Source organism: Mauremys reevesii, linkage group 2 (genome assembly GCF_016161935.1).
Source record: "Mauremys reevesii isolate NIE-2019 linkage group 2, ASM1616193v1, whole genome shotgun sequence".
Classification (NCBI taxonomy): domain Eukaryota; kingdom Metazoa; phylum Chordata; order Testudines; family Geoemydidae; genus Mauremys; species Mauremys reevesii.
In genome coordinates, this window is record NC_052624.1 from 227,788,822 (window position 1) to 227,815,213 (window position 26,392).

Sequence of the window (26,392 nt, forward strand, 5' to 3'; positions counted from 1 at the left end):
TCTGATCTTTAGTGTCAACCTACCCTGCATTTTCCTTTTGGTCTTTTGGTGTCATTTCCTTGTGGAGAGGAGTTGTAATAAGGACTTTCTGCCCACAGATTGGAGTTGATGTAAATGCAGGATTTTCAAGATTAAATTGTTCATTTCCGGAGCATGTGTTGAAAAACTAAAAGAAAAACTAAGCCAACTTACAAAACATGAACTCTTAAATTATGCTGAGCAATAAAAATAACAATTTCCCACGTGATTTCAATTGAAAATCTCTAACAACTTGTTTGAAAAGTTATATGCCTCTATCCCCACAATATGAGCTGAATTTACTAGAGAAACCTCAATCTGAATTTTCTTTAAAAAATAAATAAATGAAAAACAAAATTTCACAGAATGTGGCAAGGCCCTGTAGCTACACAGTCAAATCTGAAGAACCTCCAGTATGTGCAAGAAGAAAACTGAAGCCCAATTGTCAAGCTGCAGTAGAGATCAGTCCCAGAAAGGAAATCAGGTAACCAATTTCATCATTTTTAAAAGAACCCGTTTCTTCCATATTAAAGCTCTCCCTTAAATTCGGCCAATCCTTTAACACATTCTAAGCTGTTTCCTAATACCTTGTACCTTAATTGAATGTATTATTCAAAAAATCCCGTAATTTGTGTCGATTCATTGCAAACCTAGCTTTCTAGCTGTATTAAAAAAAAATCATACCTGCGATGGGGAAAAGGGTAGTGTTTTTACAGGTGTTTGTTTTAGTGCAACATTGACAGCATCATTATATGACCCATCATTCAGCTCATTGACTGGTGACTGTCCAACTCGCAATCTTTTTTTCTTCCTTAGGATAGCTGGTGGAGTGCTGAACTTGGCTATGGAAGGAGATGTTGAAAGAATCTCTTCTTCTCCACTGCTACAACTATTTTTTTTGCCATCAAGAACAACACTGACATTAAACTGGCACTCCATAGCCCCTTCATTGTGTTGAATCCTCAATGTTACTGGAGCAGGTTTGACAGGGGAATTAGCAGCCTCAGAAAGGTCAAAGCTGGTGACATCGCTCCATGCTACTGGATCCTACAATGTAAGAATACAAGACACTCAGGCTTGGACATAAGCAAAGATTTAGCTAAAATGTGAGTATCTGAAATGTTCCAAGTGGAAGTTGTAGATCGCAAAGTTCCTGTCTGGAATATTTCAAGTCAGCAACAGTTTCTCTCATTATATTGCATTCTATATATGAGCTTTCAAAACCAGTTATAATTCACTGCAAGCATTCAGAGACGTTATATATTGAGTATTAATTCTCACATTTTAAAAGCTTCAAAAATATATTCATCACTCACCCCAATCATACACAATCTAATTTAGGCATACATTTACAGTCCAGAGAGAAGTAGCTTGATACAATTAAGATTGGTTGTTTGGTTATAACAACCAGCTACCCCAGCTTCTGGCATTTCAGTAAAAAATGTCAATGTAACTCAGTTATATCAAGCTTGTAACTAAGGCATTACACTCTGGATTAAATATTTCCCCTACCTCTCTTACACAACCAGATAATTTTATATAGTTTGTTTTCAGTACAATTCACTCATGACTTCCAACAAAGCAAAGCAATCAACAGTAGTGAAACTATACCTATCGGTACTGTATGAAGTAATTTCAAACATTTTACATATGTACTTTGAAAATATGAACATACCCAAATATAAATGCATTGCATCTTTATTGAAAACTAGAGAATCACACATACCAACTTACAGATTCAATAAGCTCTAGTGTCTCTGCAAATTCTGGAATGGTCTGTAGAGATGACAACACTGCATTCGCCTCCACAGCTAGGTACTTGGTGGGTGAATTCTGCTGTGCAGATGTGCCCTGGGCCTCATCCATACTGTAAAACTCACTTGTTTGTTCCTCAAGGCTATTTAGAGTATTAGACATGCTATCTTCCATGATGAAGCTTCCAGACCAGCTAGAGAAACTTCCAGTTTGCTAGTAGTACAATAGAAATGTGTTGACGTTTTATTCAAATTAGAAATAGAAAATAAATCAAACATGATTTTGGGGCAAGTTTCATAAACATACTATTATGGACACATTGTATAGTAATATTTTGTTTCAGAATGAACTTTTACCATTCTCCAGTGGATGTACTCTACAACAGTCTTATTCAGCTCAATGATCTCCCTATCTTTCCCCAGCCAACTTACTTTTTGAAGTAATGCAAATACATTATTTCCCTTAAATTTACAGGACACATTCAACATTCCCCTTCTCTTACATTTATTCCTTTGTCCTCTACTCATTACTATGACTGAAATTCTATTTCATATATATTTATATATGGTTCCCTATTGCTCACATTGAAAGTCACTGGTGATGTAAGCTTCCCCACTCTCCTGAACATTAAGACATTATCAATGTCATCTACATAATAGTTCAAAGACACATTTTCAGGTTAAAATATTTCATTCTTAAAAATTTTCTATTTTAAAGTTGACTTTACTCTTTACTGATTATGCTATTTTGTTTCATTACTGACTAATAAAGTGATGTTATTTTGTTTATAGACTACTTCATTTCCAGCTTCTCATGCACCATTATAACACAATGCGTATGAAGAGATATTGGAATTATCATACTGGATCGGACCAGAGTCCATCTAGTCCAGTATCCTATCTCTGACAGTTGCCAGTACCACATGTCTGAGGAAGAAAGAGGAAGAATCCCACAGTAGGCAGATATGGGACAGTCTGCTGTTACCCCCTGGACCTCAAAGATAGCTATCATCAGGGTCTCCATTAGAGGTTTCATATTCCTTCCAAAATTCATCATTAAATGACAACTCTGGATATTTGATATCCACATTAGCATCCATTCCCTTTTCCAAACTTGCTAATTTCTTGGCACCAACATCATCCTGTGGCAACAAGCTCTATAGTCAAAATAAGTGTTGTGTGAAAAAAGTATTTTCTTATGAGTTTTGAATTTACCACCTTTTAATTTCCCCTTGTTCTTGTGTGGAGACGGACAACAGAAGTTCCTGATTTACCTTTATATATGCCATTCATTATTTTGCATACTTGCATCATGTCCCCTCCCTCTTATCTGTCTCCTTTCTAAGGTAAACAATCCCCAACTTTTAAATCTCTTTTCACGATAGTGTTTCCAGGCCCTTGATCATTCTCGTTACTCTTCTCTTTTCACCTCCAATGTGCATTACTATGCATTTATTTCAGAGTAGCAGCTGTGTTAGTCTGTATCCGCAAAAAAAACAGGAGTACTTGTGGCACCTTAAAGACTAACAAATTTATTAAATAAATTTGTTAGTCTTTAAGGTGCCACAAGTACTCCTGTTTTTTTTATGCATTTATTGACTCTGAATTTCATATGTAATTGTGTTGCCACTCACGTAGATTGTTTCAGTCTTTCCTGAAGTTCCTCACAGTCCTCGCTGGTCCTGACTAACTTAAATAACTTTGTCTCCTGCAAATTTTGCTGCTTCACTACTCACTTCCCCTTTATAGATCATTAAAGTCTGCATGGCAGGTGAAAGTATTTTTTAAAATAAATATCCCTTTATGAACCCTGTGGTGTTTCGGATTGTATATACAGGTAGGAACTGCAGAGGACACTAACGTTCTACTGGACCACAGGTAGGGCCCTACCAAATTCACAGCTATGAAAAACGTGTCACGGACTGTGAAAACTGGTCTCACCTGTGAAATCTAGTCTTTTGTATACTTTTACTCTATACCAGGAGTCTCAAAGTCCTGGCCCACGGGCCATCTGCAGCCTGAGAACCGCCGCAATGTGGACCGCAGGGCTCCAACAATTTTGGGGACGGGTCTCTCCTTTGGCCCCACCTGCCGCCCCGGGCGCTCTTCTCCCCCTCCCCCCCGCGCATTCCCCAGGCGATTTAAAATGTCCCAGGGCCACACCCACCACTGGCAGCACAGCAGAGCTGAGCAGCTTCCTGCGCACTCGCTCCACTTGGCTGCTGGCCCCTCTCTGTGGCCCCGGGGCGGGGCAGGACTGTGCCACCGTGCGCTGCCCCCACCCTGAACGCTCCTGCAGCCAATGGGAAGCTGTGGTGGCAGTGCCTGGGGGCAGCAGTGTGTGGAGGCCCCCCGCCCTGCCCCAGAGCCCTAGGTAAGCGCCACACCCCGTGACCCCCTCCAAGAGTCTGCACCCCCACCCCCTCCCCACATACTCCCTCCCACCACCACCAAACTCCCTCCCAGAGCCTGCACCCTGCATCCCAATCCCCTACCCCAAACCTCCTCCCAGAGCTGTAGGCATGTGGGGAGCGGAGTTTGGGGTGGGGGGGAAGCAGGTTCTGGGTGGCATGAATGACATTATTGGCCCATTGGGAGGATTCGAGGACTGGCACTAGCCTTAAGATAAATTGAGTTTGAGACCCCTGCTCTATACTACACAGATTTCATGTGGGAGACCAGCGTTTCTCAAACTGGGGGTCCTGACCCAGAAAGGGGTTGCGTGGGGGAAATCACAGTATTGCCACCCTTACATCTGCACTGCCTTCAGTGCTGGGTGGCCAAAGACCAGCAGCAGCACAGATTTAAGGATGACAATACCATAATATCCCAGCCTTACTTCTGTGTTGCTGCCATCAGAGCTGGATGGCTGGAAAGTGGCAACTGCTGGCTGAGGGCCCAGCTCTGAAGGCAGCAGTTCAGAAGTAAGGGTGACAGTATCATACCATGCTATCCTTACTTCTGCAGTGCACTGCATTCAGAGCTGGGCTTCTGGCCAGAAGCCACTGCTCTCCAGCCGCCCAGCTCTGAATGTAGCACTGCCACTAGCAGCAGCACAGAAGTAAGAGTGGTAATACCGCAAACCCACTCCCCTACAATAACCTGGTGATCGCCCCCCTACAATCCTCTTTTGTGTCAGGACCGCTAGTTACAACACCATGAAATTTCAGATTTAAATATCTGAAATCATGAAATTTACAATTTTAAAAATCCTATGACCATGAAATTAACCAAAACAGACCATGAATTTGGTAGTGCTCTAACCATAGGTCTCCTTTGCTATCTTTTCTGAGAGTCAATGGTAGAAAAATCAGATATAGCAAAATATTGAAAAACATTTTTCATTATCTATGTTGATCAACTAAATGGCTTATCTATGGAAATAAGTACTTTCAATTCCGGGCTGTTCTTAAACCAACAAAATTTTGCAGCCCTTATTCACATGGTTACCCCTTCGAAAGTAACACAATTACTCAGTACATGAAGTGTTGCTGGAGTGGATCTCAAATAAGGGCTGAGTGAAACCAGTAGCAGGTGAAATTACCATTCTAAAAGTCATCTTTCTCTCTAGGATTACGAAAAAAGCACTTGACTATACTACAGTATTTACCTCAAGTTAAAAAACACCATGTTAAAAGAAAAATAATGTACATTCCCCAAATTAAAGTCCTACACATACACCAAGTTTGATCAGTTTTGGAAGAGCATATTAAAGCTATTATAGAATTACTAGCATCCATTAACGAACTGCTGATCAATCTTGGTGTAAAGCCAATGCATGTATTTATACAAATGCACAATCCTTACAGATGATACTCGCTTTCTTCTGATTTCATTCTCAGCTGACATAAGGAGCAACTCAAGTTCCTTTATTTTCTTTTCTTTATCAGGATCATCATCAACAAATGGATGCTGAAAGGGGTATTAGAAAACAGGATAGAAGCTGTTAATATAACAGAATAAATGTAAGGCTTCCCTTTACTAGCTAGGCTTCTACTTTCTTACATCCTGCACATGCTGGGAGCAGAACTATGTAAGCTACAAAGCCATGCTTGACAATGATTTTAGAATAAGGTTGTCAATTGCACGGTTTTGGCACAACTTCAGTGCCCAGCACAGACAAATGTGTCTGATTCTCAACCTATGCATGCAGAAATCATGCTAGCTCTAATTAGTTTTAGTACTGTTTGTGAACATTCAGCATGCTATACTAGGCTTCTGTGACAAATTCCCCAGTTCTAGCTCTAGTGGAAGTACCCGGGGAAACAGAAGTATAGAGCACACTCCAGATTTTAAGCACCTGTGTGGCTAACCCTACTCAAAATAGATCTGCATGACATGGGTTTCAAACACTGACAGTTGCTGGTGTTGTCTACACTAGTGCTCCCACCAGTGGAAGTGGACTGATTGTAACAAAAACAGGGAAGTTTTTTGAGAAATAAGTATAGCTTAGACAAGTTTTTAAAATCATGGTCAATATGGTTCTGCAGGAATTAAATTGTAAATGATAAGTTTCAAATATAGTTACTAAGTCAGAGTTTAAGAAGTGTCTTAAAAGGCGGCAGCATTTTTAATCTCTCTCTCTCTCTTTTATATCTATCTATCTAGATATCGAGAGAGAGAGAGAGAGTAATATCGTGAGTGGGTTAACAGTGTGGCCTGCTTCTTTCAAGGCTATCCTAGGCCATTCAATCATGATTTGCATCCACACCAAGGGTGGCAGGAAGGAGGAATGGACAATTTTATTTAAAGATGAACGACATAGCAAAAATCACAGTTAAGTTAAAGGCATTCACAGAAATCCATGCCTATCTAACTGTGAGAGGAGCATGCCGTACAAAAAAGTTAGTTTATTTAGCTTAGTTTTTCCAAATGTATGCATTTTCTGCCATTTCCTAGTCCACTAACAATATCCCAGAATACCATCTCACAAACAGAAGGCTCCTTGCAGCGCACAATATTTATGATGGTACCGAGTGTATCATGAGCATTTCACAAAGGAAGTAAGTTAATTCAAACGTATTTCTGCTCTGAATACCAATACATCCAACATAAAACTTTTGGTTTTGCTATGCAGTTCACCTCAATGCTTCAATATTTGTGAAGATTGACAAAGGTTTGGATTACCCAGAAGAGGTGAGAAAAATTATATGAATAAAATAAGATGACTGATTTATTTACTGCATGGGCTTAACACATTTTAGATGAATCTTTCAATTGCTTAGGTCTACAGTAATACATGTGCTGCACACATAAAAAGCAAAACACAGCCTTTGGCTAAATTTAATGGGAGCTATGCACATAGTCAGGGACAGAAGTTAAACCAAAGGATTTAATTAGTAGCAGATCTGAATTAGTTGATCACATTTTCATATATCAGAAATAAACACAGGCATCCTCTGATGAGCAGCTGCAGCCTGCACTTGAAGGGGATGGGGACTCCTTTCATTTCTCAGTACAGTACTATGATCCTGTAAAGTTTCTTAAAAAAGCTGTTGCAAAAGGGCACAAATACAATCTTAGGAGCCAATCCTGCAACTGGATCTATGCAGGAAGACCCCTGCTCCTGTACAGCGTCCCCTTAAGTCAATAGGGTTCTGCATGGCGACAGATTTAGCTGAACAGTCAAGGCCTTCAATTAAAAAAATGTGATGACTTCCAACTTTAAAAATAAACAACAGAATCCTTGTGTTATCAGGCTAAGAAATGAGACAGAATAAGTCAAACTCTAATCTCATTTCATTTACAATAGCCAATGAAAATTACCTGAATCAAGTTTGAAGAAGTTGAAACATGTTCTATACAGCTGCCTTCTGATGACACATACTGGTAACCTGGAATCTAAAAGAATTCAAAAAATTATCTTTGCACATTATAAAGAACTTTAGAGACTGATTCAAATTTTAGAAAATAGTATAGTTTTAATTAGAGAGTTTAGAAAACTTAAATTACTAGACAGCTGAAAACTGACATATTAAATGATCTTTTATTTTACAGATTGTCTATTTTCAAACTTGATAAATAATTTTGAAACTGGAATAAATTGCTAAACTATGTAGCCTGATTTTAGCTTGAGTAGAAGACTAAAATGTGACTGCAGTGCAAATTTCAAAGTGACATTCAGTTGAAAAAAATGTTTTAAACATCTTACTAAAACTTGCTACAATTTAAAATCCAGTCTGAGTTTCTACTTTGAAGTACTTTTTCAGCATGAAAACAAAAATGAAGGAAGACATTTGCACTTTCAAGCTTTTAGAATTGCAGGGTTTGACTGGGGAACACTGCTAGGAAATTATTTAGAAAACTACCCTACTGAATTTAAAACATACCATGGAAACAGTTCTAATAGTACTAGGTTTTTATGTTTCCTTTTACAAAACATAATTTAGGTCAAAATTAAGTTGACAGGTGGTCTCTTCAGAGACCAACTTATATTTTATAATATGCCAACAGTATAGAAGAAATATACAGTGCAATGAATGAATTTTTGTATGTACATTTAAAAAAAACTTACTTGTGCCTGAACAGGTATGTAAAACTGACTCTGGGTTTGTAAGTGTTCTACAGTGGCACAAGGTTTGTGTTGAAGTTTTGATGAACAAGGCTGTTCAGTCTTGATTCCATCTTGTAAGTATCCTTCCTGTTCCACTTTTCTTCGCATAGTGGAATTCCAATGATTTTTTATTGAATTGTCTGTCCTAAAACAAAGTCATATAGTAGGAAGATATGGAAACCAAATTATTTCAGGAATAAATTTTTAATTAGGTAGATTACACAATTTACCACATTGCAAACTTCATAAATTACACCGATCATTTTTTTTTTTTTAAACTTATCACATACATTTCACCACTTCCCTAACTGGTGAGGAACATCTTTTTCTTGACTGGATACCTCAACAGCTGGATACGCTATATGACCATACTGTTTTCACCTCTAGCTTTATCAAATATAAAGTTGTTTAAAAAACCCACCATTTAATTCCTGCAGAACTTTGCACAATTACTTTTGGATCTAGAATTTCTTTAAAAATAAATTAGAATCACCCACAAATTCATTAAAGACCTTCTCAGCTAACTACCACATATGGAGGCCAAATTCTTGCACCACTACTCAAGATGAATACCCTGCTCTTCAGTCCTACTGAAGTTCATTAGACTACTTGCAGAGTAAGAGTAAGGATTTAAATTTAAAAAGGGAGCGCATCTACAGATTTTTGGAGAATTCATTTCAAAACCTGTAACAAATTGAGTTAGAAAGCTCTTTACTCACACTGTTGAGCAGTTACATAAGAAGTCCCACTGACTTCAACTGAGCTACTCATACAATTTAGCAGTGAGTAAGGGGCTCACAATCTGACTCTGAATTTGTCACAAGTTAGCTAACCTGTGGATAAAAGTAAATAAAAAAAACTGGAAAGATTAGAAATTGCACTTCAATGTTTAAAACACTAATTACAGTAAGCTTGCCCAAGATCTTTTTCAAAGTTTGTTTAGGATTGGGTGTTTTGGGGGCATGTGTCTTCAGTGAAAAGCCAAAATGTACCCCCATCACATTTAACCACATTTTTGGATATCAGAATACACACATATTCTAGTAACATTTTGCCCTGCAATGTCCTTAAAAACAGATGGAAAAATCAGGATGTGATGAGTATTGTATTTATTAGTAAAACAGTTAACAGTGTTGGCATTTGAACAATATAAATGAAGGAAGTTCACATTACTCCAGATGTTAATGTTTTTGTGGGTCTGGCAACAAACAAGAAAACATTGCTTAATCACGAGTTTGATCTTTAACTAGAAGACATAAGCTTTGGGGTTTTTTTAAGCAGAACTTAAATTTTGGCAACCACCACAAAAGTCCATAGGAAGACAATTAGGTTTCCGTGGATTTTTTTTTAATTTGTTTACATTTAGATTCCATGTAACTATTGTAATGGTATTTTGGAAAGACCTTGTAACAACTGGCTTTCATACTCTTACATTTAATACAAAAACGTTGAAAAGCACCTTCCAGGAAGAAGTTTTGCAATTTCAGCCCATCTGTTTCCCAAACGCTTGTGAGCTTCATAGATTATTCTGTCCTCTTCTTCTGTCCATGAAGATTTCTTTACCTCAGGATTGAGGTGGTTATGCCATCTCTCTCTGCACTGCTTGCCTATTCTCCCTTTTAGGTGTTTTGCAATTAAAGACCAGCGTTTTGGACCATACTTCTGAACTAATTCAATAACCTGGAACACAAATCAAACAGTAGCAATGATAGACAATTTAGTATGTTTGAAAAATTAGATTTGAAATCCTATTAAAGAGCATTTGTGAAATTAACATCTCAAAAGATGAATAATAAAACTGATTTCTTAAAAAAAAATTAAGTTAAGGATTAGAGAAGGCCTATAGAGACAAACAGTCATGGTGCTTTCAAAAGTCATTGGCAGGAATCCTGGTTTCAAAGAATTATGTATAAACTCCTGCTTCAAAAGTTAAAGAAGACTATGTTGTGAAGGTAATATTAGCTGTAGAAAAATATATGCTGACCAAGTTAGATTTCTGCCAACTGATGCACTGGTGCTGGGAAATACTTAAATTACTTGATTAAATGATGAAAGGCCTAGACAACAGGACCCTGAGAGAAAATTGAAAAAAAAAATGGTTTGTTTAGTCTGGAGAAGAAAAGACTCCAGGAGGGGTCATAACAGTTTTCAAGTATATAAATGGTTGTTCCATGGAAGAGGAAAGTAACTTCTTCTCATTAACATCCAAGGATAGGACAAGAAGCAATGAGCTTAAATTGCAGCAAGGGCGGTTTAGGTTGGACTTAAGGAAAAACTTAATGTCAGGGTAGTTAAGCACTGGAATAAATTGCTTAGAGAGGTTGTGGAGTCTCCGTCATTGGAGGGAGGAAGGGGGGACCACCACCAGCTTCAGCCCCATGCACCGCTCCCGGCTTGCGGGGGGACACCGCCACCAGCTTCAGCCCGCACGCCGCTCCTGGCTTTTGAGGGGAGGGGGGAGAAAGAGGACACCGCCACCAGCTTCAGCCATGTATGCCATTCCTGGCTTCAGTACTGGGGCTTGCGGCACCAGGTTTCAGCTGTGGGGCTCCGCGGCCCCCTTGAAAGGGCTCGTGGGCCCACAGAGGGCTGCAGCCCCCTGGTTGAGAACCACTGGTCTAGATAATACTTCTAAAAGGTCTCTTCCAGTCCTACAATTCTAAAATTCTATACTTCTTATAAAGAAGTGTGTGTGCACGCTGCTTGTTTTACATATTACTAATGAAAGGTCTTCTCTGTTTTTCCTAGAAGCCTATATGTAACTGAAGAACTGAGATCACCACCAAATGAGATATTAAGTAAAGCCCTACGAGGAGGGGATGATTTTTTATTTCAACTGTTTAAAAATGGTATTTTTTCTTTTTGAACACTTATAGGTTTTAAACAGTTTGAATAAAAATTGTTTCCACTCTCACTCAGGTTTCACTTGTTTGGTATCTGTTATGTCAGTCCTCTTAGTTTTCCAGTGGTTCTGTTTTCACATAAAAACAGACAAGATGTGAATTAATACTATATTAATACTATATGTGACAGGCAGAAAAAGGGAAGGGTTTTGTTTTCATTATTTTTTTAAGTCTTATAAGTGTCTTTCGCAAGAGCATACAAATCCATTTTCCCCCATCAGGGCAGGTCACCTGTTAAGTCTGGTGGTCTTGGGGAGCACAAGGTGTAAGACAGGCCAGGTTATGGCCTATGAATGTCAGTTCCAAACACAGAGGGCTCCTTCTACTCAATGAGTTAGAGAAGCTGTTCAACTAGCATGGGGAAATGATAAACTCCTGAGCAGGCCTCACATTTTATGTCATCCAGGGCAGTGGCATATACCCAGCGTAACATAGTGAACTAGCTAGTATGTACAAAAACAACGAGGAGTCCTTGTAGCACCTTAGACACTAACAAATGTATTTGGGCATAAGCTTTCGTGGGCTAAAACCCACTTCATCAGACGCATGGAGTGAAAAATACAGCAGGCAGGTATATATATTACAGCACATGAAGAGATGGGAGTTGCCTTACCAAGTGCGAGGACAGTGTTAACGGGGCCAATTCAATCAAGGTGGAAGTTTCCTATTCCCAACAGTTGACAAGAAGGGGTGAATATCAACAGAGGGAAAATTACTTTTTGTAGTGCTAATGAGGCCAATTCAATCTAGTATGTGTCATCTGGGATCTGAGAATCCAACAAAACCATAGTAATTGGGGTAGGGAGGAGACAACACAGAAAGAAGTCTTGATATGCTTTTGCTACAGTCAAAAAATAACCAAGCACAATGTGAAATAGGTTCCATTACCCTCTGATCCTCTTCTTTAGTCCAGGGTCCTTTAATCAATTCTGGGTTTAGAACCTTCTGCCAGCGATGCTGGCACTGAAAATCCGAACGATTCTGAAACAGTTTTAAAAAACAACTTTGCTAAAGATTATGTTTATAGACAGTTTTCCAGACCATTTTCGTAACAAACAGCAATAGTTTTGACTAATGCCAAATGTAAAACTAAATAATGAACTATAGATGATTAGCATTACACAGGTTATTCCAAAGTGGAAAAGATTCAATCACTGAGCTTCCTAGCCACTATTATAGTTGAGCTCTTTCCATTATGAAAAAGTTACTTACTCATTCTGTACTTGTTCTTCAAGATCTGGATGCAGATATGTATTATACTCAGTATGTTGTTGCCTTGTGCACAAAAAGCCAGAGACTTTTTTTTTTTACTACAACAGTAAACCATTAGAGCACTGCACGTGCGCTTTATGTCCTCATGGCCCCTCCCAAGGCCACAAAGGCAGTACCCAAATGCTTTGTCTTGACCAAAAAATGAGCTGCATTCTGGTCAGGCTTAGCTAGCACATGGTAACTACACTCTGCCACTTTTTTGGTCAAGGCAAAGCTAAAGAGTTTAACAGACTGACTACAAAACCCTTTCAAATTCAGTGCCAATAACCTGTCACAGAACGGCAGATACATACATACATACATACCACTCTTGCCCACAATTACTATTTGACTTTGGGAATGGATGCTTGATCCTTCCCTATATTTTTCCCAGGCTGGTAGGGGGGGGGTCCCCATAACTGATCCCCCACTGCCACATAGCAGCTTAAATAACTTCTCTTTTCAGCAGTTAGGCTGATTTCCTTTGATGATACCAAAAGGGAGTCTTCGGGGGCACCCACCCAGCTACTGAGGTGAGATTAGTCCTCAAACCAGGCACACTCCCATAAAGACTTTAAAAACACAAATAACCCCAAGTTTAAGAGTTAGAACCACATTGGTCTATAATTGATCCTGTCCTTGCCTTTAAAAAAAAAAAAGTTAGCCACCACACCTTTATCAATCTCGTCAGCTTTGGCTCATTTCCTTCTCCCTACAAGTAGGTTTTTGGAACTTCGTAGGTTGGGGTAAGTTACTGTATTTCCTCCCTTTCCCTCTAAGATCCTAAAGTCATTTTGTATGTTGAAAACAATTTACAAGCATTAACTAATTAGACTTCTGCAATGCAACTGCACACCATTAAGTTTGGTGATACTCTAACCTATTTGTATTTTTTAAATCAAGCATCTTTGAGAAAATACAAGAAACACCCCTACTTGCACTCTCACACACAATCTTCACCAGAAAAGGTTAGTCTCGGATGGAGGAGGAGGAGGAGGAGGAGGAAGGAAGAGAAAAGCCAAAAGTTTTTAGACCTGCATGCCTAAGGGTAGTCCCCTAACATCTATAATTAGCCACCTGTATATAAGGAGCCTTAGATTCAGAAGCACTAAGGTTTCACAAATGCTATTGAAGCCAGCATGAGCTGCAGGTATTCAGCAGCTTTGAAAACTTCTGTCCATTTTCATTCACAATTAAAAAAACAAAATTAACACTCTAAATGGCAAAGTATTGAATTTCATGGAGGTTGCATGGAATGAATTTTGTAACTAAATTTAATCCTTGAAATTGACTAACATTACTTGTAAAATTTATTCTGTCCTTGAAATTGACTAGTGAAGGCAGTTGTTTCTGTTAAAAACTGTTGTAGACATTCTTTTAAAAGATAAATATTTAAAAAAGATCATGGTTTGAGGCATTTCCATGATTTCCATGCCTTCTGAAGTTCTGATTTACCCGGGGGCTTATTCTGTCAGCTGCTGTAAACACACTTAAAAAACGTATTACCTTGTATCTAGTCATTACCTAAGTTAAAGACCTAAGATGGAATTCATCACCAAGATAGCAGCACTAAAAGCAATGACTATCTATACCATCACCTGTTAAGGTGACTTTCATGATTGCTGTAGGCTGCCAAAGGGCACCTGACATCCCTCTCTGCTCTCTCTCCAACCCCAAGATAAGAACACAAAACATATGAACGGCTACACTGGGACAGACCAATGGTCCATCTAGCCCAGTATCCTGTCTTCTGACAGCGACCAATGCCAGGTGCTTCAGATGGAATGAACAGAACAGGTAATCATCAAGTGATCCATCCCCTCGCCCATTCCCAGCTTCTGACAAAACAGAGGCTGGGACACTTCAGAGCATGGTTTTGCATCCCTGCCCAACCTGGTTAATAGCAACTGATGTACCTATCCTCCATGAATTTACCTAGTTCTTTTTTGAACCCTGTTATAGTCTTGGTCTTCATAACATCCTCTGGCAAAGAATTCCACAGGTTGACTCTCACTTGTGTGAAGAAATACTTCCTTTTGTTTGCTTTAAACCTGCTGCCTATTAATTTAATTTGGTGACCTCTAGTTCTTGTGTTATGAGTAAATAACACTTCCTTATTTACCTTCTTCACACCAGTTATGATTTTTATAGACCTCTATCATTTTCTTTTCCAAGATGAAAAGTCCCAGTCTTATTAATCTCTCCTGATACAAAAGCTGTTCCATACTCCTAATCATTTTTGTTGCCATGTTCTGTACCTTTTCCAATTCCAATATATCTTTTTTCATATGGAGTGACCAGATTTGCATGCAGTATTCAAGATGTGGGCATAGCATGGATTTTTATAGAGAGAGTATGATATTTTCTGTCTTATTATTTATCCCAGAGGTGGGCAAACTACAATCCGTGGGCCGCATCCAGCCCGCCAGCCATTTTAATCCGGCCCTCAAGCTCCCACTGGGGAGCAGGGTCTGGGGCTTGCCCCACTCCGGTGCTCCAGCTGCGAAACAGGGTTGGAGGCCACTCCTAGTGGCTCCAGGAAGCAGCGGCATGTCCCCCCTCCAGCTCCCACGCATAGGTGCAGCCAGGGGACTCCACTCTGCACACTGCTCCCACCCCAAGCGCCGCCCCCGCAGCTCCCATTGGCCAGGAACAGCAGCCAATGGGAACTGCAGAGGCGGTGCCTGCAGATGATGCAGCATGCAGCAGACCCGCCTGGTTGCGCCTCTGCATAGGAGCCAGAGGGTGGGGGGACATGCCGCTGCTTCCAGGAGCTACTTGAGGTAAGCACTGCCCAAAGCCTGCACCCATGAGCCTCCTCCAACACCCCAACCCTGATCGGCCCTCCAAACCCCTCAGTCCCAGCCTGGAGCACCCTCTTGCACCCCAAACCCCTCATCCTCAGCCCCACCCCAGAGCCTGCACCCCCAGCGCCCCAATCCCCCCTCCCACCCTCCAAACCCCTCAGTCCCAGCTTGGAGCATCCTCCTACAGCCCAGACCCCTCACCCCCCGCCTGCACCCTCACCCCCCCAATCCAGCCCAGAGCCCCCCACACCCTGAACTCATTTCTAGCCCCACCCTGAAGCCTGCACCCACAGCCAGAGCCCTCACACCCTCCAACACCAATTTTGTAAGTATTCATGGCCCAACCTACAATTTCTATACCCAGATGTGTCCCTCAGGCCAAAAAGTTTGTGCACCCCAATCTATCCCTTTCTTAAGGATTCCCAACATTCTGTTCGTTTTTTTAACTGCCGTTACACATTCAGCCAATGTTTTTGGAGAACTATCCACAATGACTCCAAGATCTCTTTCTTGAGTGGTAACAGCTAATTTAGACCCCATCATTTTATATGTATAGTTGGGATTATGTTTTCCAATGTGCATTGAATTTCATCTGCCATTCTGTTGCCAAGTCACCCAGTTTTGTGAGATCCCTTTGTAACTCTTCACAGTCTGCTTTGGACAAACTATCTTGGGTAGTTTTGTATCACCTGCAAATGTTGCCACCTCACTGTTTACCCCTTTTTCCAGATCATTTATGAATATGTTGAACAGTACTGGTCCAAGCACAGACCCCTGGGGGACACCTCTCCATTCTGAAAACTGACCATCTATTCCTACCCTTTGTTTCCTATCTTTTAACCAGTTGCTGATCCAGGAGAGGACCTTTCCTCTTATCCCTTTACAGCTTACTTTGCCAAAGGCTTACCTTGTCAAAGGCTTTCTGAAATCTAAGTACACTATATCCACTGGATCCCCCTTGTCCACATGCTTTATGGCACCCTCCAAGAATTCTAGTAGATTGAGGAGGCACAATTTCCCTTTACAAAAACCACGTTGGCTCTTCCCCAACAAATCGTGTTCATCTATGTGTCTGATAATTCTGTTCTTTACTACAGTTTCAACCTACCAAAGTTCGGCTTACTGGCCTGTAATAGCCGGTATCGCCTCTGGAGCCTTTTTAAAAAATTGGTGTCACATTAGCTATTCTCCAGTCATCTGGTACAGAAGCTGATTTAAATGATAGGTTATATACCACAGTTAGTAGTTCTACAATTTCACATCTGAGTTCCTTCAGAATTGTTGGATGAATACCATCTGGTTCTGGTGACTTATTACTGTTTAATTTATCAATTTGTTCCAAAACCTCCTCTAATGACACCTCAATCTGGGACAATTCCTCAGATTTGTCACCTAAAAAGAAAGGCTCAGGTTTGGGAATCTCCCTCACATCCTCAGCTGTGAAGACCGACGCAAAGAATTCATGTAGTTTTTCTGCAATTACCTTATCTTGAGTGCTTCTTTAGCATCTCGATCCTCTAATGGCCCCACCAGTTGTTTAGTAGGCTTCCTGCTTCTGATGTAAAATTTTTTTTTTCTTTGCACTGTTACTTTCCAAGTCCTTGGCTAGGTGTTCTTCAAATTCTTTTTGGCCTTCCTAATTATAATTTTACACTTCCACTTTTTAAAGATGCCCTTTTGCCTCTAACTGCTTCTTATACTTGGTTGTTTAGCCATGGTAGCACTTTTTTTGGTCCTCTGACTATGTTTTTTAGTTTGGGGTATAAAATTAAATTGAGCTTCTATTATGGTGTCTAAAAAGTTTCCATACAGCTTGCAGGGATTTCACTTGGCACTGTACCTCTTAATTTCTGTTTCACTAACTTCCTCATTTTTGTGTTGTTCTCCTTTCTGAAATTAAATGCTACTGTGGTGGGCTGCTTTGGTGTTTTCTCCCTCTCCACCCCCGCCCCAGGGATATATTAAGTCTTACTATGTTATGGTCACTATTATCAAGGGGTTCAGCTATATTCACCTCTTGGACCAGATCCTGTGCTCCACTTAGATCTAAAGCAAGAACTGCCTCTCCTCTTCTGGGTTCCAGGACTAGCTGCTCCAAGAATCGGCCATTTAAAGTGCCAGGAAACTTTATCTCTGCACCCCATCCTGAGGTGACATGTACCCAGTCAATATGGGGATAGCTGAAATCCCCATTACTGAGTTTTTTATTTTTATAGTCTCTCTGATCTCACTGAGCATTTCAGTGTCATTATCACCATCCTGGTCAGTAGTATATCCCTACTGCTATATTCTTATTCTTCAAGCATGGAATTATTACCCATAGAGATTCTATGGTACAGTTTGGTTCATCTACTTTACTTCATTTGACTCAATGTTTTCTTTCACATACAGTGCCACTCCCCCACCAGCAAGAGAACTAAAAAGCATCAATGTCTTTGAAAGGTTAACTATTACATTCACTTTAGAAGGCGAAGATTGGTCAACCATGAAATCTGCTCTTGGCATCAATAACCTTGCCATTTATTGAATATATTCCAACCCCTCGTTTTCTTAGTGAAGTCAGTGAGAAGGTAGTGGCACTCAAATTCCAGCAGCACTGTCATTTTCATCATCCTGAATCAATCACAATCACATTCCGGAAGAGTACTGCACAAATTCAACCCTTCTGGCACTGGTGGACAAACCTCTTTTGTTGCTGGGCAGGAAACAAGTTCGTAAGGGTATGTCTACATTGCAACTGGGAACAAGCCTTCCAGACTGATGGCTCACATGAGTGAGCCTCGAGCTAGCACAGGGGTAGGTAACCAATGGCACGCGTGCCAAAGGCGGCATGCAAGCTGATTTTCAGTGGCACTCACACTGCCCGGGTCCTGGCCACTGGTCTGGGGTGCTCTGCATTTTAATTTAATTTTAAATGAAGCTTCTTAAACATTTTAAAAACTTTATTTACTTTACATACAACAATAGTTTAGTTATATATTATAGACTTATAGAAAGAGACCTTCTAAAAAGATTAAAATGTATTACTGGCACGTGAAACCTTAGGAGTAAATAAATGAAGACTTGGCACACCACTTCTGAAAGGTTGTCGACCTCCAAGCTAGCATGTTAAAGATAGCTGTGTGGACGTTGCGGCTCTGAATTTGAAGCCTAGGGGGTTGGGTGAGCTACAGAGCCTGAGCTCCAGTCTGAACCACAACATCCACACTGCTATTGTTAATGCGCTAGCTTATGCCCCACTAGTGCAAGTCTATCTACCTGGACTGTAAATTTACCCTAGGCTTACAGTACTGTGTAGATCTGTCACTTGACAGAAGTGACCATATGGTGCTTTTGACATGCAATATCGCAAAGTACTCATTCTATTCATTTGTTTACCTCACAAATCCCAATACCAAAACGAACACCAGCTCTGCCTCACCCAGACCAATCATGCCATGGCCCACAAGACTCAATACTCACTCTCTCTCCCCCTCTTCATCATGAGGAAACTTGGGAAAAATAAGAAGCCATGGACTTCAGTGCCATTAATATGCAGGTGGCAGTCATTCTCCGTTAATGCAGCCCACCACCTCAGATGGATAAAGCTACTAGTTTAAACTCAACTCCACAAAAGGGCTGGAGGGATTTTAGTGTGGGGTGGGGGGAGGATTGGAAACTGGATATTACTCTAACCTTATCAATTGAAGGAGTAAGACCACAAGTTGCCAAATTGGCACAAAGCCTTAGGTTTGAGATGGTTTCCTCATAGCTCCCAGACACAGATTGCCACAGCGATAAAGAATCCTCCTTTGGTCAAAAAACTAGCCTCTTTTTCCTTTCACATCTGAAAGGAGGATTTTGACTGATTTGCACTTTTATCACCTTCTAGTTAAACTACTTCAATCCACAACATGGACTTGACTGTAACCCCACATGAAGACCGCAAATGATTCAGAATGAAGCAACCCACTTCAGATATATTGGCAGACATGAGCATAGCACACTGGTGGTTCACAAGCTGCTGGCTTCCCTCCTGAAATTAATAGTAAGTCAAAATCTTGGTTTTACTCAATAAGCCTCGAGGGTTTGGGACTTGGCTGTCCCAGCCCAAGTTACGGGTATCCATAGAAGTCAGATATAGCAGTCATGTATGCCTCCCCATACAAACTGCTTCATAGCCTGCCATCTCCAAATTAGACATATCATCATGGTAGACCCTTTCATTAAAAAAATTATACTTCACACTTACTTGTAAATGACTAGCAATGAAAGTCCAATCATCTGTACCATTTTGTTCTACCAGCTTCTTTAGCTTGTCATCCTGTAAAGGCATAATATCAGCTGAGAAATATAGCATTTTGGTATGATATAAAAAGTAAAGTTACCTGGTCAAGTGTTACCTCATCACGTGTCCATTTTACTCTGTTACATATCTTCTTCAACCCTTTTTGCTGTGGTACTTCATAGTCATGATCTGCATACTGAAGGTCATCATCTTCTTCCTCACTGCAGGTTTAAACAAACAGAACAGTTTAAACAAACTAGAAATATATTCTAAATTAACTGACCACCAATAACTCAAGAAACCAGAGAGGATTTTGGTTGTAATCTGTGCATCTGGTGCATCTCTGGAAGATATCTAGAAAGAAGTATAAAATTTGTAGGAACATAAAGTCAGACCATTGTCTTATCCAGTATAGTATCCTTCCTTTTCATATCCTATGCGTCAAAGATAAGTAATAAACCCCACAAGGGACCTAGTCAATTTTGCAGAACTATATATTGTGAGGAATAAGCAGAAAATTTCTAAAAGCTTAAACTGAAGCAAAAGATTTGCTTAACCTCACTAGTTAGGCTTTTTTTAAATATAGCATCCAACAATGTGTCAGCTAGGCATAGCAAATAACTAGGTGCATTACGGCCATAACAAAACGGTTTTCTAGTCTAGTAAACCCCCAGATTAATGCCATGTTTCAACTTTCTTAATTCTCACAGCCATGCTATGACATGTACTTTGGTGTACACAAGTGCAAGTTCTAGGTCAAAACACCAATTAAAGTATGTGCATTTTTTAAAATACTTAGGAATTTAACTGAGTATATGACAGTCACACTATGTGTTATAGCAGGTGCCCCGCTTTGTTTAACTTAAGGATGTTATTCTAGTGGAAGCAATGTCTTCTAGATTCTTTTATTTTTTTTTTTAAACCTTTCGTGATCACTAAATCCAGATCCACAAAAATACATTCTGCTATACAATGTCAGCATCAGAACCTAGATAAAATGCTTGCTACAAGCAGTAATCACCGTATCAGAGAGCACAACCAAGCCTGAACCTTCTTACTGTGACTCTTAGAATGGAAGAGCTGCAGAGGAATAATTCAGTCTCTGAAGGTGGGAGGCAGGAAAAAATTATGACATATAGATCCTTATCTAGGGGGTCAACTGAAGAAAAGATAAGAGCCAAGCAAAAATCAATGGAATCCTGAAAAGTCAAACTGAGACCATGAGTAGGGGTTCCTTTCAAAAATAAAAGAAAAATACAAGAACTAACGACGAAGTATAATTTCAGATGGACAAAATTTAGCTGAGCAAGCAGCAGAACTTAAACTACAGTGCTGAGCTCCTTACCTGATAGTGAGTCAGAGGAAAGAAATGGTAGAAATAGGTAGTGACCTTTGTGCCTTCGTGTTGAGTATGCTCCATCTACTGGAGAAGTGGTATAATACTTCACAACCTTAACTTTGCAAACAAACTCAAGTTACACAGAGGAGTTCACAGAGGTGTGTAATGGCTTAACTCATTCTTTTCCCCCCCTCTTTACAACTGCATTAATTTTCCCGCTTTTAATTTGTCACTACAAGTACTTTGATTTTTTTAATCACAAATATACATGTTTAATGATCTATAGCAAATCCTTCCCACTACTTATGAAAGTAGATTACATTCAAAGTGATCACTGTAAAATGATCATGCAGTCTTTATTTGTTTTTCAATTTTACTGTAATAAGAAATATCCAGTCTATAAAAAAGAAAATTCAAATTTTTCAAAAGCATCTAAGTCCCATTAAAAGTCAAATATAAAAAAAGTACATATGTTCTAAGTCAATGGGACTTTGAAACCTAACTCACTTAGGTTCTTAGGAAAGTTGTACCCAAAGTTGTAAAGAAAAAAGACTTCAGGTTTTGGATACAACTTTCAATAGGACATAAGTCCCATTGACTTTCAACATATATCCATTTGGGTTTTAATGGGATTTAGTCTCCTAAGTGCTTTTGAAAGCTGTACCCCAAGTCTTGATTTATTTTTTCTCCCTGCCCACACCTCTACCCCCCTCCTCACACACACACTCCACCTCTTCACTCAGGCTCAGCAATTGCATGTTGATAATACCCCGTTTCACCTCAAAGTAAAACTATTTCCCCATGCTTATTCCCCCCATACAGTTCCTCACATCTTCTTGTCAATTGCTGGAAATGGGCCATTTTCCTTACCACTACAAACAGTTCTTTTTCTCTCCTGCTGATAATAGCTCACCTTAACTGATCACTCTCCTTATAGTGTGTGTGTGTTTGTGTGCGCGCGCCCCTACTGTATTTTCCACTGCATGCATCTGATGAAGTGGGCAGTAGCCCACGAAAGCTTATGCTCAAATAAATTTGTTAGTCTCTAAGGTGCCACAAGTACTCCTGTTCTTTTCACCTCAAGTAAGCCACAAAGTACAATTAAAATTACAACTCAATTGTCTCTATGTGGTTACACTCTGAACATGATCTCCGTAATTTAAGCACTGCACAGTGGACCAAAATTAAGTTAACAATTGGCAAAAGGAGTCTGAAGCTATTACAAAGAGCAGGCTGCCGAAAAAGGGCCAATTCATCTGAATCAGATAATGAAATAGACAATAAAATACTGTTTTGTTTTGTATAGTTCTCCCAATTATGTTACAGTACAGTTAATCTAATTTCTCATTTCCCACATCAAAAAGGCATCCTTTAAATGTTTTACATGTTTGAATAACTATTTTAGCAACATTAATTTTTAAAACATTGATAATCAATAAGCAAATATCTTGCTATTTAAATGGTTTACAACGAACACTTGATAATAACCTCTAATATTAACCCCTTAAAGTATTATTCTGACTTGAAAGAACAGAAACCTTTGTGCTTAGGCCACCTGCAAAATAGTGGTGACAGAGCAAACAAAACATATATCTTTAGGTATCTCTTCCTGTTTTAACTACTGCCCAACACACACAACCCACTGGTCCAGAGACACTAGTCTTACTAATCTACATGTTCAAATACTACCATTTCCAGGTCAAACTATTTAATATGATACTATTTTGAAAGGCAATAAAAAAAAACAACTAAAGCTTATCTGTATTTGAGTTATAGCCAAGAATCAGTACACTCTGTGCAAAGCCTGACAAAAATTATGCAGCAACACCACAGTTCCTGGTCGCTGTGGCATTCTAGTATGGTGAATAGGAAACTCTGGAGCAACGTTGATATATTTTTAAAATGTAATTTTTTCCCAAATGAAAATAATCAATTGTTATTTGATATTGAACTCAATATATTTTGCACTACCTTACATTCCCAGTAGACCATGGGATGGGTGGGTGTTTTTGTTTCTTAGAAACAAAATCACACTGTAGAAGTTTTAGGAGTAAAGCTGGATGTTTTTGGCAAGTGGGTAGGGCATAGAATATCAGGGTTGGAAGGGACCTTGGGAGGTCATCTAGTCCAACCTGCTGCTCAAAGCAGGACCAATCCCCAGACAGATTTTTGCCCCAGATCCCTAAGTGGCCCCCTCAAGGATTGAACTCACAATCATGAATTTAGCAGGCCAATGCTCAAACCACTGAGCTACCCCGCCCCCCAACACTTTTGACACCAGATGTGGGAGATAACACGGAATTATGCAATAATATTAGTTGGATGTTTCTACTAAAACAGCTAGCACTAAAATAATGTACAATGCTTACATCTGAACTGCCAATTAAAACTCAGAATTAACATCACTGAGGTGAATGGGGCAGGTCACATCTTTGAAGCATTATTTCAGGCTGCCTACAGCCTCAGGAAGACGAGAGAATCTTCTTACACTTGTTTTATATATTTAAGGTTCTCTTGGCTAATAATATCTAGATTCTAGAAATGGAGCATATCACAGCCAGCAGTGGATTCCTCAGCAGTTCAAGATACACACAGCCCTGCCTACAGTGGCAGTTAAGAACTATTCACTTGAACATTCTACAAAAAGACAAATGCATTCTACACAGCCCAAAGATTGAGTGTTTAAATTGCACAGAGAGAAAAGAGTATCTGCACTAGAGTCCACATATTAAAATTTCTTGTACCTCACCCATCTCAGACTGAAAACAAACATGAATTTGTAGCGTATAGATTTGCTTAGACTAGGACACAAACAGGTTAGGTCCAAAAATTATATATGTGCTTAAGTAATCAAAAGGTAGTTTTAAAAAATCCTCAAAACCTAATATGAATGGATTTTTTTAAATTTCAGTTATTACAATTTATTTGACCATTCCTCTGCACTGAAACTGTATTGAATTAGTGCATGAAAACAGAAAGTGAAAGAGCCATTTAATTTTACCACGCTGTTTGAAAGAGTAAAAATACATAAGTTAAATTTCAATAATTCAATTATAATAGTCAAAAGACTTTTAAAATTAAGATTCTAGGCTTCAGTGTCCTTTTTTATTATGTAGCTGAAGAGTTGGCAGATGTATTAAGAAATGAAAACTTCTCTCATTTTAAAAATCAAAGACAATGTTATACCTAATAATACCACCTAGAACTCAAAGATCAAGATGCCTCCTTACTCTTGTACAAATCAGCAATCCCAAAAGCAGTTTGCACCCGTTCTTGCAGGTCATATTGTTATATGCTAACATATAATTTTTGTTCTGGTGTTACCAATCTGTAGCAGATGAGTTCACCCTCTATGCACAACTATTTTAATTATCTAGCAAGAAATGTAAACTCTTCACAATTCAGTATTCAGTGACAGCATGTTAGCACTTACAGAAAGACTAGTAAGTCTTGCTTAGCTCCTAAACACCAGAGAGACAAGATGGATGAGGTAATAACTTTTAGTGGACCAACTTCTGTTGGAAAAAGAGAGACGCTCCAGATGGTATACTGGGTACAATATTGTAGATGGAATTTCTGATGTTCTAGTATACCTATATTAAGGCAGTTGATCATCTCTAGTTTCTCAGATATTTTTGTGTTCCTTGAAACAATTACAGGGCAAACATATTACTTTCCTGCCCTGCTGCAGTTTTTCAACAAAAACTATGAATTTATAGTGTATTTGTAATAAACCTGATCTTCTCAGGAAGAAAAAAACAGTATCAGATTCTTATGTAGCAACCACAAAACTATAATTTCTTCACTCCTATGCACAATATGAATCCACAGCAACCTCCAAATAGTGTGGAAGGTCAAAACCTAATAGTTTTCATAACTAATATTAACCATTTACCCTGCTCTTCCTTTATCAACCTTATAAACCCCCTTCTGTACTTCCTTATCAGTTTTCAAAATTTTATTTTTTTTTAAAAAACAGGTAACACTATGGAAGTCCACCGCTAATAAAAACTGAAGACAGCAGTAACTATATTAATAAATTTAGTTTCATTTTATAATCAAAATTTGAATTTTTAGGAGACACACAGGCTCCTGCAAAACTAAGGATTTATCTAGAACAGCTCTCAATGTTTGCAGCTGAATAAACACTTTCTCTCATAGATCCCCAGCTACAGAGCAAGAACCCCATATAGCTTTCCTTCAATCAGTGGACATGCCAGGACTAGAGAAACAGTCTGTTTTTTTAAAAATTATGAATTAGTGAAGACAAAGAATATTACAAGCACATGGCTGGTTATGGTCAAGCCTAGCTTCCCATCAGGAGCATGTGAAAGCAGAGTGGGAAAGGATCAGCAATGTTATGGAAGTAGGGAAAACTGACAAGAACAACTATTGTGTAGGAAGAGTATCTATTACCTTCGGGGAAAGAGAAGATGAGGTTACCTTTATGTCTGGGATACGGGGTAACATAGGATAGACATGGATGCAGCGACTCCTGGGGGATCCAACATGCAGGGGAGATGGAGCAGTCGGGGAACACCTGTGTAGCGACAGGCGGGTCGGTGACAGGAGATGGGGGCGTGATGCAGACGGGGTCGGGACAGCTGCGGGGCGCGGAGAGTGGGCAGTGACAACTGAGCACGGGGAAGGACAGCTGGGTAAGAGGAGAGTCTGCGCCTGTGGTCTGGGGAGAAAGATGAAGGGGGACGAGCGGTGGCCGGGCGGACTTACCTGCCCCACAGCGGAGCGCGGAGCCGGTGGGGAGTGCAGGGGACAGGTACCACCTGGGCGCGGAAGACAGAAAGCGCTGAGACCGGGAGAGGGAGCGGAGATTTGGGACCCAGACGCGGAGATACCTGAGCCAGGGCCGGCCAATCGGGGGGCGTTACTCACCTGCGCGGTCTCTTCGCCATCCTCTACGCGCACCATAGGGAGCGGGCGGAGGCGGGCTGGCGAACAGAGCTGCGCGGCTCCCCGCCCGGGCTCCTCACGCTGCCCCGGGGCTCACGCACGGGCTCGGGAGTCTGTGCCGGTCGTGGCGCCCGTCCCCGTCACACACCGGGAGGAGGGGGCGGCTCCCTCTACCGCTCCCGGAGACCCCCGCGCATCTAACCCCACCGCCTCCACCGGCAGCAGCTCCTAGCCCCGGCCTGGCCCGGACCCCCGCACGCAGAACATGGCTTAGCCCGGCCCGGCCGCGGGGACAGGATCGGGGGCGGCGGACGCTTCTTGTCCGGGTCCAAGCTGCGGCTCCCAGGCCCCGTCACAACGGCCCCCGCTCCAGCTGCGTCCCCAGCTTCCCCCGTGCCCGTCCCGGCCGCGCCTCTCCAGCCGCTCCGCCGCCGCCACGCTCGCTGCTGGTTTTGTCCGTGCCGCCGAATCTCGCGCCCAGCCTCCCTCCAGAGTCACCGTTTGAATCTGCGCACGCGGACTGCAACCCCATTGGCTGTGGGGGCCGCACGAGATCGAGGCGGGGCACCGCGCCAGCGGGGGAAGGGGT

The 26,392-nt window shown here is 40.6% G+C and overlaps 1 protein-coding gene across 1 annotated transcript in view; it reads right to left on the reverse strand.

Annotated features, from left to right (window-relative positions):
• MYBL1 (MYB proto-oncogene like 1) overlaps positions 1 to 26,305 on the reverse strand; it is a 36,625-nt gene extending 10,320 nt beyond the window's left edge. The window contains exons 1-11 of the mRNA XM_039526660.1: positions 25,786 to 26,305; positions 19,669 to 19,774; positions 19,518 to 19,589; positions 12,117 to 12,209; positions 9,785 to 10,005; positions 8,287 to 8,470; positions 7,539 to 7,613; positions 5,580 to 5,684; positions 1,753 to 1,986; positions 703 to 1,065; positions 24 to 166 (exon numbers count right to left, since the gene is read on the reverse strand). Coding sequence (XP_039382594.1) covers positions 24 to 166; positions 703 to 1,065; positions 1,753 to 1,986; positions 5,580 to 5,684; positions 7,539 to 7,613; positions 8,287 to 8,470; positions 9,785 to 10,005; positions 12,117 to 12,209; positions 19,518 to 19,589; positions 19,669 to 19,774; positions 25,786 to 25,805 — 1,616 coding nt within the window. The 5' untranslated portion in view covers positions 25,806 to 26,305. The remainder of the gene's footprint in view (positions 1 to 23; positions 167 to 702; positions 1,066 to 1,752; positions 1,987 to 5,579; positions 5,685 to 7,538; positions 7,614 to 8,286; positions 8,471 to 9,784; positions 10,006 to 12,116; positions 12,210 to 19,517; positions 19,590 to 19,668; positions 19,775 to 25,785) is intronic.
• Positions 26,306 to 26,392: the final 87 nt, after the last annotated feature.